We start from the raw sequence: 17,284 nt of genomic DNA, 5'->3' as shown, positions 1-17,284 counted from the left end.
CCAACTAACAAGCAATATGTCTTGCTGTTGCCCTTAACTACAGGATCTTACCAAATCCAATGTGCCTTTTCCTTTGCTTATCCAATAACAAACCTATTCAAGCAAACCCCTTAACATCACAACTGGAAACTCACTGGCGGCAGGTTCGACTAACTCCAAGAGTGCAATTATCAGAGCAAAAAGCTTTCTCTCTGCCTTGATGAAAGACCGGGAGCCCCCTTGAGCGACTCAACGTCTTGTTTATTTACACTCAAAATTACACCCCTCTCTTCCTGTGTCAGGTTCTTTGGTTCCAATTTGTTTTGTTATGCTTCCATTAAAACTGAACAACTATGCGTGTGGTCACAATCATTTTAACAGGCTGACACTCTCCACACACACACACACACACACACACATTCCGCCCTGTGCCCTCTATCACCTCCGTGACACCTTCAACTATAGCACATTGCAGGACAGCGAGGGAAAGGGGGGAACTTCAAAGTGGCCGGAGGGGGGTGCCTCTTTTTCCTGCCACTTGTCATCATCTAAGGGTCTTTGCTGCCTCCCTTATTACTTTAATCAATTCCAACTGCTTCAAGAGGCTTTGATGGGGGAGCGGGGCAAAGCATGCTGGAAGCACCTGCCGCTGAGCAGAGCACAGGTGGCCTACAGAGCCACGGGGTGAGACTCGAGACCTCTTTACCAGGAGGCAATAACAGCACTGTTACCCAGCAGGCATTCCAATCGGCCCGTCTTCACAGAACATGTTAGTGCCACACATTTCAGCCGCTAAACAATATGAACATTTAAGAGATGTATGAGCATTGGATCAGAAATAAAATAAAATAATGTTTTTTTATTAAATCAGTCAAACATTTAACATATACACAATGTCAAAATAAGATTGAAGCATGTGTGAATATGCAAACTGAAGTCCAGGATGTTCAGGCTCAGCAACTTGGTTACGTCGCCATCTGCTGGTTCCTCACCAAAATTAAAAGTCAAGAAGCTGCAAATGAAATTTGACATCAATACACTGTGAGAAAATATCGTGGATCTCACAGAAGGCCAAATAACATGACCATAGTTTATTAGTATTACTATAATCAAACTTGCAACAAAGTTTAAAAGAACAGATATCAAGCATATATACATAAACATAAAACTTACCAATTGTGGCAGAATCTTTTCAAAGTGCTCAATATCAATAGTGTCACAATCCTCACTGTCAGCCTGTTTAACAGCTCTGCGTGTCGCCTCTGTAGCATACAGTTATTCATTATAATAATACTGCATTATACCATGACAAAGTATGCAGTGCCTATAGAGGTAAGGTTTGACTTACCTTCAACAAATACTTTCAGCAGCTCTGCTACAAGTATGACAGCATCACTGCTGACTGTGGAAGAAAATCTTCATAACTGAATGCCGTACAGCAGCCTGATCTCACAGAACATTTATTTCTGAACTATTAGATTTCTATATTTATCCTTCCCCTCACACATATGTACTGGTTGTTACTGTAAGGGCGGTATAATAGAACACTTTAAATAAACCCAACTCAGTTGAGGCAAAGGGAACCTAGCTGCAAGTGACCTTATGATGCATTGACCTTGGAAGTTCGTAATTACAGGTTGGGAAGTCGTAATGATGACATCATGTGCGTTCAATTTATTTGGTTGAAGCATCTTTAGAGGGTCTGAGACTGTGAACTAGGGCTGTGCAAAAGATCGAATACGATTTTCATGCGCATCTCATCAGTAAAAACGCTCCTGTGATTAGTAGTATATCTCCAGCACGTGCATTCAGATCAGGGTTGCCAGGTTTTCACAACAAATCCTGCCCAGTTGCTTCTCAAAACTAGCCCAATCGCGTTTCCAGGAGGTTCCCTGATAAAAATTGCATCCTGGGGTTAAAATATAAGTTTTTTGGCAGGGTTGCCTTGGTAAAATTAATATTTTAGGGGCTTAATATCACGTTATTTGTTTTGGGGTCGCTTCAACCCGTTAACATGAAAAACAACCGCAGACTTGGCAACACTGGTTGGCATTTACTACACAGAGCTGTAATTCACTGACAATCTACACAAAATCGATTTTAAAATCGCAGACGATTCTTTGTCGATTTTGAAATCAATTTTTTTTCATGTTCACGGGTTGAAGTGACCCCAATACCAATAACGTGATATTTAGCCCCTAAAATGCGAATTTTACCAAGGCAACCCTGCCAAAAAAATGTATATTTTAACCCCGGGATGCAATTTTTATCGGGGAACCTCCTGGAAACGCGATTGGGCTAGTTTTGGACTAGTTTTGAGAAGCAATTGGGCAGGATTTGTTGTGAAAACCTGGCAACCCTGATCTTAACGCACGTGCTGGAGATATACTACTAATTACAGGAGCGCCTTTACTGATGAGATGTGCATGAAAATCGTATTCGATTTTTTTGCACAGCCCTACTGTGAACACACACACACCATGAAAACACACCCGGAGCAGTGGGTATCATTTATACTGTGGCGCCCGGGGAGCAGTTGGGGGTATTGCCGGCCCAAGACCCAAACCCACAACCACAGGGTTAGGAGTCAAACTCTCTAACCACTAGGCCACGACTTGCCCAGCTTCCTATCTGTGCAAATGTAACACATTTTTACCTGATTACATGTATCATTTATCCCAGCAATAGATAGAAACTAAACTCTCAGTGATTTTACGTAAGTGCAAAATTTATCACCAGACGTTTAGCTGGGAATACAAAGGGTTATGTTTTATTGTTTGGATATGTGTAAATAGCAACACACTGCTGGCCACAAAATGAAGAACAAGATCATGATGACATTATGACAGGCAACCAATTTCTGAGTTGAACATAAAATATATGACTGAAAAAAAATTAAAATTTGTAATATAGGGCATTTTAAAATGCATAATACAGTCAGTTGAGCAATAACGTCTATGCTTACCAAACACTGACAGTTTAAGTAACTATAATATTATGAACCCTGAGTGTGGTTGACTATTTACTTAAAATATAACCGTCTCACCTTTGGTTTTATCCTCCTTAAAAGAGCGTGTCAAAAGTTTGGAAACAGTTTCCTGAAAACATGAATGTTAAAATATTAGCCATCAAAGCAGGAATCGGCGAAACGCCGTTATCATGAAAACTCTGTGGATCCCAACACGTTTGACTTAATTCCTTATTCTGAACTGTATGTTACAGACTTGTTAAACAGTTAAACGCATTGAAATGTACCTTTTTAAACGCGACTTCATTTCCCGCGTTCGCCATTCTATCACTCTTTCGTCATAAAGGCTCCAGGAACGTCACTGCTGGAATCTGCTTCTTCTTCGTTTGCTGAATGTCATAACGGACAGCCTGCTGCCCTCTAGCGCCAAAAAAAAAAAAAAAAAAAAAAAAAAGAACGACAACCCTTGATGGATAAATATTTGACGGAAAATGTTGCGTCTTGTCCTCGCAGAAATATGTTAATATTATCAAAGTTCTGAATGTCAGACATCTTTTATTGTGTACGTCTGTTTTAGTGCTCCTTGGTCCACATAAACAATGTAACGCATCATTGTAGTTGCATTTGTAATCATGACCTATTTATGGTTGTCGATACTATTTTCACATAGTTTGTATGAGAACAAATAGCATGGTATTTTCACAAATTTAAACAGAGATATTATTGACCGATATGTGTAGATTAAAGAGTTTAATTATGCAATAACTAGGCTAATCCAAGTATAACATAAAATATGTTTTCCACAGGAACACTTCATGTTAAAATAATAATAATTTGGACTCATAATTGTTATTATTTACTAAGCATTCTCATTATTAGGCTGCTGTATCAAGCTGCAAAGTAAATTCAGATGAACCGAACCTTGGCAATCTCAATTTTCTCTTAAAAATCAGTTCAGTTATACTTAAACTGTCCTTTGTAAAAAGCAGAAGATAATCCTTGAGTCCATATATATATATATATATATATATATATATATATATATATATATATATATATATATATATATATATATATATATACATATATATATATATATCAATAAGAGCTGCTCTGAGAATACATTTATTCAACATTTGAGAAATACATAAAAAAGTGATCATTTACAGTAGGGCATACAGACATTGAATCAAACAGGGTTTTTAATGTCAGGTACAAAATGTAACAATATACACTGGTTTATCATGCAGAAACATTTAGTTCACATTGTGGTAGGATGAGGTTTAGTGTAAATCACTCCAATCAGCAACTGTCGGTGCTCCTTTACTCCACTTCTAGTTCACACACAGGTCTTTTCGTAAGGACTGGCATGGAGGAGTATTTAACTGGCTGTCAGATCTGTTCTGGACAGACATCTGAAAGAGAGAGAGAGAGAGAGAGAGAGAGAGAGAGAGAGTTGTGATTGGATTCATGGTGTGCTGCTCCATTCCAAACCATAAAATGAGGTCTGTAGTACCTGGAGAGAACAATCTTTTAGCTCTCCCATTCATCTCAATGACAATACATGCTATGAAATCTGCTCATGACAGCTCACCACCAGTTTGTTTTGAGCCAATCATCTGAACTTAAAATGCTGTGTCACTACTTTTTCCTGACTTCATGATAACACTGACTGGATGGCATCACAAGAATTAACACAAACAGTCCCAAACCAAGCAACTGCCATATTGAGATGAATGGACATTATTGAATAGATGTCTATAGGAATCCTGTTGAAAAGACCAGCCCTGTTGGTCATCAGTGTAGGCTATGTTGTGTTTTGGATACTGGTCCTTAGTATTGGATGCTGGTGTCCCAACCAGGCCTTCTTAGGGTGCAATCACATTACCGAAATTGCAGTGAAATTTTGCATGCAAAGAAAGGCTGTCCCACTGTCTCTTCTCAATAGTGTAGAGATGTAAAAGGTACAGCTCACTCAGAAATCACTTTCAAAACAAGCCGGTCTTTCTTGTTCAACACAGCCAATTCATGTGACCAACATGAATATGAGCCAAACCACTGGAATGACTGGATTCCGCACACACAATTTCACAGAGCAACAGTAAATGTGACAACACCTTCAGTCTATCTTAACTAGCAAGCTTCCTTTGGTCAACCAGGGGTGCGTTTCCCACAAGCACCGTCAGCCAACTAAGGTTACAAGTTCCATTGAACTCTCTTGAATGTGCGACCAATGTTGCTTTTGGGAAACACACGGCAGATTAATCAGAAGGACCATTTTTGCTGGTGAAGGACAGGGCTATGCTGGTTCTCCTTCATGCGCAGCACCCATTCTGCTTGGGGGCATAGCTATGCTGGTTAACCTTCGTGAGCTGCACCAAACCAGCATGAGCCAATCCAGACCAGCTTTTGGTGTAACAACTTTGTTGATCCATAAGGGAAAACCTCCAAGACAGTGCGGCCCAGCCTCCTCTGCTGCTTTAGCCTCTTCTGAAGATGAATATCTCACAAAGCCCACACCCTTTGGCCATCCTGATGAATCGTCGATTCTGAACTGTTCATTGAGAAAAGTTCACAAATTACAATAGGAGCCAAAGTTTACAGTAAAGATCATAAAAATATGAGGTTAACTAAGTAAGTGAACTACAGTCAAACTGCTGGGTTAAAAACAACCCAATTTGGGTAATTTTGGCAACCCAGCACTGGGTCAAAAAATCAACAAACCCTGCGTTAGGATGTTTAGGTTAAATGTTTAACCCAACATACTGAGATTTTTTTCTCTCTCCACTATTCATCATTAACTTAACTATTTTTAACTGTTTGCTAAAGAAAAGTTTAAAAGCGAGACAGTTCATCTGGGGTGTATTCCAGAAAGCACGGTTAACTTACCGTCACATATACCCTGAACTCTGGGTTAATTAACCCAAACCTTGCTTACTTGAGGTATACTGCTTCCAAAAACGCGTCCGGGAGTAAGATCAGTCAACTCAGAGTATGTTCACGATTAACACACAAGACATTCTCAACAAAGCCACAAATCGACGAGTTGCTATGGAAACCGACACCAAGAAAAAGTGTGCCATGCTGCTTCTTTCTTCTTCTTTTGTTCAGTGGTTATTTACATACTTAGTGAATATTGCCACTTAATTGATGGCTGTGCAATCATTTTTTTTTTTTTTTTTTTTTTTTTTAGTTTAATCTTTTAATCACTGAGAATAAGAATTATATTGTTTGTTTGATGCTAATTATATAATAGGAATATCACATATGTATTTTTATTATAGAAACACGTTCTAGAAAATGCAGATCCACGATGTGTGAGATGACAATAAAATATAAAAAAAAATGTTGAATAAAATAAATATTACCTTGTTATAATAGTGTTTTCTAATTAATATATATCGATAACTACATGACAATAAACATAATAACATATTAGAATAATATATTACCTTATATATTACTTATAATTGTGCTTCATAATTAACACATCATACAACTATATATATTTGATAACTATATTGCATTCATAATATTATAAGGTCACGCATGTGCTGATAGCGCTGAAGTAAACTAACTCTGAAACAGAACTTACTCCAGAGCAGGTTATGTTCAGGGAATAAGGTGATATGGCTACTTACCCTAAGAGTTACCCTTAAACATGGGTATGTCACATAACCTGCTTTCTGGAATACCCCCACCCCGGTCTGTTTTACTAAAGCAACACAAATCATCCCACCGACTAGCAGGTGATTTAGAGTCAGGTTTAACTTCCATATAACACATATCTGCCCTGTTAAAAGTTTTTGATTATAAAAGTACTTACGACAAATTCTGTAATTGTCCCAAATTTTTCAAAGTAGTTGTGAAGCTCACCGTGTGTCACCAATGGATTCAAATCTGTAATGACAATCCCATGGTCCTATGAAGAAAGGTAGATGAGACATCGATCAAATCACATACTTTCATCCATTCATTTTCCAAATACCACTTATGTGGTATGCATAGCATCACAGAAAAGAAATAATAAAAAAAATAATTGTATCAAAAACAGATTGAAAGCCAGTGGCAAATAAAGGCGCTGTAAACCATTGTTTATGGAATGGCACTCAGATAATAATACCTGACAAGTAGTAGTGGTTTTGCTGTCATAAAATATGACACCTGTCTATAGCTTCTGTCAACTGGAAAACAAATGTGATTGTGGTCTGTTTCTTTGTTTAGCCAATCAGATGACTTTGAGCCTCTTTCTGCCTGTCAATCATTTTGCATGTTCAAGCTGTGTTGTTTTTTTTATTTTATTTTTATTTATACCCAGTTTTCTACTGTTGATTTAATTTGATAATTAACAGCCATTCAAATTAAGAATTTATTAGAAACAATGAATTATATTTAAGTATTTTGTATAAAATGACCCCGCAAATCAATTCCTGCAGGACAGGAAAGATCATTTCTGACATTGCTTACCCATTCACCCAATTTTTGAAAACCTTCATATTTTTCTGGGAGGTGGATGTATAAACGCTGTGGAAGTTCCATTGTTGAATAAACTCTACACTGAAAAAAAAAAATATATATATATATGGTAGGATTTACTTTGAAACAATTTTCACTCAAATGTCTAGTACATTTAACAAATAATTACAAAGAAAGACAATTTTAATAATAATAATATGACAGTACAATGAATGGGGCAACCATTCCGATTTGTGAAAGAACCATAAAACAAGCAATTATACAAAACCAACAGAATTAACCACTTCATTTAATGATTAACAGATGTGGGAAATGTAAAAGTAATGGGTAACAGCTGAATTACGAGAGGAAACACACACTGCAATGCACATAACTTTCTGAATGACTGTTGTAGTGGATATGATGTGATGTTGGGAGCCAAATGAACCAAAGTAGTTTCTTACAGCTCCTTCATAAGGTGCATGTTAACTCGATTAAACGATTAAAGCAACTCCTCCCACAGAATGCAGTACATGACACGGTAAACTAAGCTCTGGTCCATGTGACCACAGTTGTTCAGATTTCAGTCTGACAGGTTCAGACAAAATCCGTAGCACTACATATATTACAATGTCAAGTGACCTTAGCAACCTTTGTCCAAGGGAAATACACCAGTAAAAATAAGGAGAAATGTTCAGTCAGCCGATCTTTATCACAAAAGTGATTTAACAATTATTCAAAAGACACTAGCACTGTGAAAAGGTTATACAGTATACCAAAAAAAAAAACAACAACAAAAAAAAACAACATGATCATGGAATGCTGCATTTGACGAATCGGACAAATGTATTTCACAGAGTTAACAGCAATTTAAAATAAGAGCCATTATTCACAAAAAATGATATGTTGCATTCATTTATTGATTTCAAACGTTCAAAACACAGCAGATATATAAATTGAAGTGAATCTCATTAACATGTTGCAAGAAACACTACATATTGATAGCCTGTTGCTCTATGAAACAATTATTATCACATCCTCAACCATACAAAAATATAGCCTTTAAGCAGCGGCATAAAGAACTGACAAACCCAAACATATCCATATGCAAAAATGAACATTTTCAAAAATGTTTATATGACTAAATGACAATAACACTACTAAATATCTGTGTCATTTGCGTTCTGTTTAAGACGCACTGGTTTTGATGGGGTTACCACAATGTATTCTTCCAAATTCATTTCTGGAGAATTCCGCCTTCCGGGATGAAACAAGTAATCAGCAGGTGACGAGGTCAAGGAAAACATCCCTGTTCACTAGAAGGAAGTGAACCACTACAACATGTTAAAAAAGCTGTGGAATTTGTCTTCAAACATTAATTTATGTAAACATCAAACATCCTGAAAGCACAAAGAAAAGTAAAGGGAGGATTTCTAGTTAAAAGGAAAGACTGTAAGCTCACCTTACTGTGGAGCACTCGCCTCATTGAGGGCCTGTATTTTAGCTATAAGGAACTTCTTATCTTCACCCTCCTAAAACGACAAATGAGATGAAAACAAGAAATCATTAGGCTGGGTGTCATGTCCTCGTAAACCAAATGGTTAAAAAAACAACAAGGCTCATTATACTCACATTTTCTATTTGTTTTTGTAACCTTACAATGATCATCTTTTGGCCATCCAAAACTTGCATGTAAATGTATATAATGGTGCTGGAAAGAGACAGAGATTAGTCTCACAGTTTAAAAATGACCCAAATCTGATCTCTACTGCACCCAGCAGACCCACGAGTGAGGAGTACTCACAAGAACAGGGCTGCAGTGATGAAGAGAAATATAGGGTTGTTCACTAGGTATTTATAAGTCCAGCTGAGCCACAACATACTGGGCTTCGAACTACCCTGGCACTCCTTGCCTAAGAGAAGCATGCTGTGGAGGTTACTAAAGGGCCCGCAATCTGATGAGGGCCCGACCCTAAGAGAACAAAACACACTCGCACTTTAACATCTCTATATAACTGACATAATTTGCTTTGTGTCGAGACATCGTGTTCTGGAGAATGGGAATGTATACTTTGAAGAGACAAACCTCCACATTACGTAAATGACACATGCAAGAGCCCCAGTGAAGGAGGGGAAAAACAGGAGTTTGATGAAGAATGTGCTCATCTGAGTGGACCTCCAGGTTTTCTTGGACGGTTGGAAGTTCGTCATCAAACTCGTCTATAAAGGGGGTGACAAACATATTGGATATCCTAAAAATATTGTAGCTCAGTGGTAGAGCATTGCGTTAGCAGCGCAAAAGTTTGTGGATTCAATTCCCAGGAAACACATGTTAGGTAAAAATGTTAGCCTGAATGCACTGTAAGTTGCTTTGGATAAAAGCGTCTGCTAAATGTGTAAAGGTAAGTTAAAGACACATTTTCTTTCTACAGTACACTGCAGCACAAGGAACATTTCTCCCAAATATGACACTTCTGATATAATGACATTACACACCTGCATTGTTTTCTTTCCACCCTGTATTATTTTCTTTCTTTCGTAAAACACAAAAGATGATGTTAGGTAAAGCTGCCCTTTTCCAAACTTACAAATAGGAAGATGAAAGGTTCAAAAAATAATTAAATTTTACTGGGACTTTGTAACTTATCTGCCCCAAAAAGATGCATATTAGTACATTAGAGTATAATATGTATCCTTAAGGTACTACTTAGAGGTAGATACGCTACAAAATTGTCAATGCTGTACCTCTATAAGTAAAGTTTTTGTAAAAAAAAAAAAAATTCTGAGACTGAAAAAAGGTAGCTCATGTAACTGGCTATGTTCCAAATCTTAAGAACCATATGATATCTATGTGTGAAGAAAAGAAAAAAGAAAAAAAAACTTATAATGTCCCCATCTACTGGTGAGGTCATTCACACTTGTGTCTAATTAAGAAATAGTAGAAAAATAGCCTTTAAACCTTTAAAATAGCCTATGTTGCACTAGGTTTGATGTCATTGTTTCTTGGATGGCAATGTAACCACGACATGACAAGTTTGAAAACTGCAAATGAGTAAATAACAACCTCACTTTTGGGTTGCTTCTCACAAAATCTGTTCACGAAAACAGTGCATCAGTCACATGATCCACTTTTGTGATGCTTTTTTGTATTTTTGGCAGTATTCCAGAATTCCCAATCACTAAGCACGTACATTCAGCTTATGTTTCACTAAAGAACAGCATGATGCTAAATAAATGATGACAGAATTTCATTTTAGAATGGACTACATGGACTACAAAAAAGACTAAGAAGATCTTGACCTTTTTGAAGTAGAACAGTAGAAACAGTTTCCCAATTTGCACTGCAGGCAAGAGTGGTGAAAACAGCACACCAAACCTACAAAGAGAACACGGTAAAGACTGTTAGTGAGAAGCTAAATGAACACAATGCAATGTTTCTTCATGAGGAGATGACAGTACCACACAAGTGTTTGGCCGTAGATGAGCTCCAGAACATCTCGTGCGATATCAAACTCTAGTTTCTTTCTTCTGAATGTGATGTTTCTAATACACAGCCTGAAGGGGCAGAAAGAGTCAACAAACTAAGCTAAACATTACTGCTATCATATGGAAACGTGAGAACTTACCCCCACAGAAACTCTGCTATGATGATGTATAAAATTGCAAATAGCAGGTCCATTAGAACCAAACGGTAAAGCTCTTGACCAACCAGTGTCTCCCAGCACTGCAAGTAAGCACAAATGAAAACAGACTTGCTTCAATTCATATTCGACTAATAATCTTATATATAATAGATATATAAGCCATTTATCTTGAAAGGTGCTGTATGTAGGATTGATACCGAGTGGATGAACTAGGTATTGCAGTCCAAATTCAAAATATTGGAGAGGGTTTTTTTCAACCGGCACCTCCTCCTCAGACTTGATGTACAAGCAGGTTGCCAGATTGATGACACAAACAGGAACGAGCGCACATGACGATGAATGAAATGAAATACACTGTTTTCTGCCAACTGGCAACCCGGGGTGCTGAGATACAATTGGGTAAACCAGCAGTGGGGGGGGGGGTTCAGAAACCAAAACAGAGATGGACATTCTGGCCCGGAACGCACATTTTCAAAGGTAGAATAACTGACTGTAGCATTATTTTGCTACAGTATGTTAACTTAGCATGTTTCTTAAATATCTGCAAGCATATTATGGTATTTTTATGCTTTAGTAGAGTCAAAAAATCACATACAGCACCTTTAAGAAGACTTTTTTTATAATTAAAAGTTCTAATATTCTCATACACTCAGTCAACAAACTGTAAGTATTGTTTTGTTGTTATTGTCAAAATAATAACAACATACTGTTTCTGAATTAAAAAATAAATAAATCAGATTCATGTTTTTGGTCACCTGCCATGTATTTAATCCCTTCGTCCTGCAAGAATGTTGGTCGAGCCACCAGTAACACAATATGCCAAAAATGCAACCCTTCAACAACAGGTTCCTACGAACGAAGAAAGCGAAAGGTCTTTGATGAGCACTCGGTGACTTATTGATGTTATGTTACAACAAACTTAACAGGAAATTCATGGGTATTGCCAAAGGCTATAGAATACCTTAAAGGGAATTTGGTGTATACATATTTGAATTTTTTAAGGTTACAAACTTTCTTACAGATCATAAATAGCATGGGGTTTGAGGGGTTATTTAATATATATCATACAAACTGAAAAATATCAGATACTCTACTTACTGGCCTTGACACATAGTCATGAGAGTGTATATAATCCATGTAATTATATACATATCATCATATAGTTCAAATCACTGTCTGTATGAATTACATAATATTAAAGGAAATAAAAATAACCACTTGTGTTATACATACACATTTAGTAAATGATGCAAATTAATGCTTGGGTTGGACGACTTTCTTGCTACTGAAACAGACAAATGTATCTGAAAGGTTTGGAGTAGTTCTCAAGATAGGAGTCATGCTAAATTAAAATGTCACACTAGAGTGAGCAGCAAACAGGCTATTTAAAGCAATGCTTTAAAGGCAATCAAATTAAGCATGTTGAACTTGCTTCGTGCCGCACTGAAAGGAAATATAACTTAGTTCAGAATTAGACAGGAAGTGAATTAATAGTGAACGAAAGCAAAAAAGTAAAAAAAAAAAAAAAAACAAGGAAGTGATGGCTTTCCTGACCTTACAATAGACACGTAAATCCGAGTGCTCGGGGAGTCGTAATGCTCTACCGTGGATAACATGTCGAAGAAACCAGGCAGTAGTTGACTGATGCATGACATGACCAAAGGCAGCTTCAGCAAACAGACAGCTTTCTGAAAAGAGTTCGCCTACATATGATAAAGACATAAACACGATACATCACATAAATAATTATATTTTAGTTCTGGAGGAAGGACAAAGAAAATTAATTAATCACTTAACCCCATGTCGTTCCAAACCCTTAAAAGGTTTGTTCATCTTCAGAACACAATTTAAGATATTTTGGATGAAAACCGGGAGGCTTGAGACTGTCCCATAGACTGCCAAGTAAAATACACTGTCAAGGTCCAGGAAAGTATGAAAAGCTTCGTCAGAATTTTGACAAATCTGAGCAGTACGCAGATGGTGTACGCTCCTCTTTGTCAGCCGCGCTGCATGGATACGCTGTGTTCTTTCAAATCAAAGCATAAATATATGTAGAAAACGTATCGTTGTGGTGCGGCTGACAGAGAAGAGCGTATGCTGCTTGTGTACAACTTAGATTCGCCAAAATAAAGCTACGCTTATGTGGAGAGACACAGAGGAGACAAAACGTAACGTTACGGTTGAATCACTGATGGCAGATGGAGTATTCTGACGATGTCTTTCATACTTTTCTGGACCTTGTCACTGTTATTTATTTGGCAGTCTATGGGACAGTCTCAAGCCTCCCTGTTTTCATCCAAAATATCTTAAATTGTGTTCCGAAGACGATCAAAGCTTTTACGGGTTTGGAACGACATGGGGGTAAGTGATTAATTACAAAATTTTCAATTTGGGGTGGAGTATCCCTTTAAAATCAAACAAGCAAGCCTCACCCAGATTTCAAAAGTAATGCAACGCATTAAAGGCTAAACTAAAACACACTGACAACACAATCATAGTTTTGAATCAGTAAGGCAACAGCCCAACAGACAGGATTTTTCAAGACGTGAAGTCTACTGTGAAATCTGAAGAAAACAGTCGACCAGAAAATGCAGTTGTTCAAAATAAAGCTGTTTGCATTGTAACGAGGCAGCAAAAATAACTGCTGTGTGAACTGAACAGGATGCGACTGATGTTTTCTATCATGAATTGTGTGATTTCCTAAGTGTTAAGCATCCTGTTGCCTTCCTGTTGTCTATTCAAGACTATGACCAAACCCTTACCTTGGAACAGATCTGGTCAATGTCAGGGGGCAAGTGGTAAACAGCTAGCATGCAGGCAGCTATGCAAAAGATGCAAATGAACCATACAAGAAAGTGTATCCAGCCCAAAGTTGAACACAAGTTCCTCTTCTGTTTTCTGCAGCTAAGCTCAGACACCATCTCCTAAAACACAAACATTGACTCAAATCTAAGCTTCATTGTAAAAGTCAACAAAGCATTGCCCATAATGTTACGTATTGTTAAAGTGTGTAATTCCTGCTTCAGTGTGACCAAACATAATTGTCCCTGTCTGCCCTTGGTCCTTCTTCAGACTTTCACAGCAGTGGTTTTACTGATGTTGCTAAATCAGTCTAAAAACAGTGTTCAAAGTATGACAGTGTTTACACTTTTTTTTTTTTCCCGAAAGTCTACCAACGAATGGCTTTGTAAAAATGTTCTGTAAACATTGTTAGCTCTATAAAAGGAATGATAAAATATAGTAATTATTAACAACTTACCATAATCTTAATCAGCTATTACCTACTGATTATGTGATTATAAGTAAATGCTAAAGTAGTGGTTAAAAGTGTTAATGTGTTCTGCATTAGTAATTGAATAGTCAAAACTATATATAGTTCCCTTTCGATACTTCACTCATACTGCATATGGGGGAAAAGCTCAATTTTTCCTTGATACTGAAGCCTTTTTTCAATAACACAGTGCAACTGCACTGCCATTGGTTAAATCTGTAAACTTTTTTAAACCAATGACAGCGCTGCGTAGCTGCGCGAGCCTGTGGTGATGCAGCGCGCCAAAGCCCGCCAAAATGGGCGGGGCGAATGGCTATATCTCACTCCTTCAGCGACGACTTCACTTCGCTGGATCCCGACTGAACGCCTTCGCAGGAATGAGCTCTCGCCTTCGAAGAGGCACCGCAGTGGATCAGCTGAGACCGACGACCGCCTGCAGCGCCGGCGCTCTCGAAGACAGCTGCTCTTCAGCGCCGATTTTGGGCCGTCCGCTTCTGCTTCTGGCCGCTTCTCAGCGATCTCCTGCCGCTATCCGGCGATCACAAAAGAGCATTTCCAGCGGTTTTCACCACTCTAAAAGAGCGATTTCTAACGCCGTTTTAATGGCGGCGGCCATGCCGCGCCACAGCTGTGGCACATGCAGAGCCCCTCTGCATGAGGATGACGGCCATGCTGAGTGCGTCTTCTGTCTGGGTAAAGCCCACGCTGAGGCGGCGCTCACTAAGACCTCATGCTGCTTTTGTAAGAGCATGAGTCTCGCCTCTCTGCACTCGCGGATCGCTTCACTGCGGCACAGAAGTCGTCCCAGGCCATGCGACACTGCCTGCCCAAGCATTCCACTTCTGCCTCGAGTCGCCCCAGGACTGTGCCGACTCAGCACCCGAGCAAGCCTGTTTCTTCTACCCCCCAGGCGGCGCCCCGCTAAGCGTGCTAAACCGCCTAGACGTCAGGGTCCCCGGAAAAGGATTGTGCTGGACCCGACGCCCTCTAAATCCTCCTGATCGTTGGGGAAGAAAGAGGAAGGGGCAAAGTCCCGCCACGGCCGGACCACCCCAGAAGCTCTCTCGCCTGCCTGCTATGTGACCTGGGCCCACGGTTGTTGGGTATTCCTACTTTGGTAGAGCCGGACGACGCTCAGGTCCTCTGCACCAAAGTGATGACGCTGTTAAGGAAGGGAGCCATAGAGATAGTTCCTCCCTCAGAAAGCGGATCGGGGTTCTACAGCCGTTATTTCCTTGTCCCCAAGAAAGATGGTGGTCTCAGACCCATCTTAGACCTCAGACTCCTGAACCTCTCCCTCATGAAACGGAAGTTCAGGATGTTGACATTGAAGCAGATCCTCACGCAGATTTGCCCCGAGGACTGGTTCTTCTCGCTGGACCTGAAAGACGCTTACTTTCACATCCAGATAGCCCCCCATCACAGTCGTTTCTTGAGATTCGCATTCGAGGGTGTGGCTTACCAATATACAGTCCTTCCCTTTGGGCTGTCTCTAGCTCCCCGCACTTTCACGAAGTGCATGAACGAGGCGCTTTCCCCTCTGAGACAGATGGGAATCCGCATCTCGATGACTGGCTCATTCTAGCCCAGTCGCGAACCGAGCTAGACCACCACAGATCCGTGCTCCTGAGCCACTTAGAGTGCCTAGGACTCAGAGTCAATTTTGCCAAGAGCTCACTGCTCCCCAGCCAACGTATTATGTTCCTGGGAGCGGTTTTCGACTCAGTCCATATGAGGGCGGTCATATCACCAGAGCGCACTCTGGTACTTCAGCAGCTCGCGGCCTCCGTCAGGAACAAAGCCTGTTTCCCTCTGAAGTTCTTTCAGAGGATGCTAGGGCTGATGGCTTCCGCCTCCCCAGTTTAACAGCTCGGCCTCCTACGAATGTGGCCCCTGCAATACTGCCTGAAACTCCGGGTCCCACCTCATGCTTGGCAGCACGGCCGCTTTCGCATCAGGGTCAACCAGGCCTGTCTAGCAGCCCCAGAGCCTTGGATGAACCCTGTCTGGTTCAGTCGTGGAGTACCCCTACAGGCGGTTTCCAGAAGGATGGTGCTCTCAACAGATGCATCCAACCTGGGTTGGGGTGCTTTGTGCGAGGGCAGACCAGCCTTCGGCTTGTGGTCGCACGAGGAGAGCCATCTCCATATCAACTGCCTCGAGATGCTGCCAGTAGAATGAGCCCTTCAATCCTTTCAGGCGATCCTGAAAGGGCACCATGTCCTAGTCCAATCAGACAGCATGACAGTGGTGTCCTACATAAATCACCAAGGCGGCCTTTCGTCCAGCCGCCTCTGCGCACTGGCAAAGCGCCTCTTGGAATGGGCATTACCCAGGTTGCGATCGCTCAAGGCGACGCATATACCTGGCAAGACGAATCTGGGAGCAGACATGCTTTCGCGGAGCAATGTCCCCTCGGAGGAGTGGATGCTCCATCCCCAGATGGTTCTCAAAATATGGGAGATTTTCGGGAAGGCAGAGGTTGACCTCTTCGCCTCAGAAAGCAACTCTCATTGCCCAACTTATTTTTCAAAGGACACAGATGCGCTGGCCCACGACTGGCCCAGCCTCCTTTTTTATGCTTTTCCCCCGATCGCTCTGATCCCTCAGGTCATCAGACGAGTCAGGGAAGATAGGCACAGAGTTCTCCTGGTGGCCCCACTCTGGAGGGAGCCAAGTTTGGTCCTCGGAGCTATTCAGGCTTTCCATGAAAGCCCCATGGCCGATCCCCCTGAGGCGGGACCTCCTCTCTCAGGCGAACAAGACAATCTGGCATCCACAGCCAGAACTCTGGGCTCTGCATGTATGGTCCCTCGATGGGAACCTCTGAGCCTCCCCGGGGAGGTGCTACACACCATTGCTCAGGCGAGAGCCCCGTCTACGCCTCTACGCCCAGAAATGGTCAGTCTTCGTTGACTGGTGCTCAGCACGAAAAGAAGACCCTGTTGAGTGTGACATATCTCCGAT

At 40.4% G+C, this 17,284-nt stretch overlaps 1 protein-coding gene across 1 annotated transcript; it reads right to left on the bottom strand.

Moving 5' to 3' along the window:
• Nucleotides 1–818: 818 nt before the first annotated feature.
• Nucleotides 819–3,375, bottom strand: LOC109082596 (centromere protein X-like). The gene is made up of 5 exons (XM_019097448.2): nucleotides 3,235–3,375; nucleotides 3,026–3,077; nucleotides 1,328–1,381; nucleotides 1,153–1,241; nucleotides 819–991 (listed from the first exon to the last, which is right to left on the bottom strand). The coding sequence occupies exons 1-5, from the start codon at nucleotides 3,268–3,270 to the stop codon at nucleotides 977–979; spliced, it is 246 nt and encodes an 81-aa protein (XP_018952993.1). The 5' UTR covers nucleotides 3,271–3,375; the 3' UTR covers nucleotides 819–976.
• Nucleotides 3,376–17,284: the final 13,909 nt, after the last annotated feature.

This window comes from Cyprinus carpio, chromosome A3, assembly GCF_018340385.1.
Source record: "Cyprinus carpio isolate SPL01 chromosome A3, ASM1834038v1, whole genome shotgun sequence".
Taxonomy (NCBI): domain Eukaryota; kingdom Metazoa; phylum Chordata; class Actinopteri; order Cypriniformes; family Cyprinidae; genus Cyprinus; species Cyprinus carpio.
The sequence above is the reverse complement of the archived record's forward strand: the minus strand, read 5'-3'. Positions and strand labels throughout refer to the sequence as shown.

Coding starts and splice junctions, on each gene's coding strand:
- LOC109082596 (XM_019097448.2), bottom strand. CDS start 3,270: ATGGCGAACGCGGGAAATGAAGTCGCGTTTAAAAAG. Junction 1,382..3,025: donor TAAGGAGGATAAAACCAAAG/GTGAGACGGTTA, acceptor TTTCTTCCACAG/TCAGCAGTGATGCTGTCATA. Junction 1,242..1,327: donor GCTGAAAGTATTTGTTGAAG/GTAAGTCAAACC, acceptor TGTATGCTACAG/AGGCGACACGCAGAGCTGTT.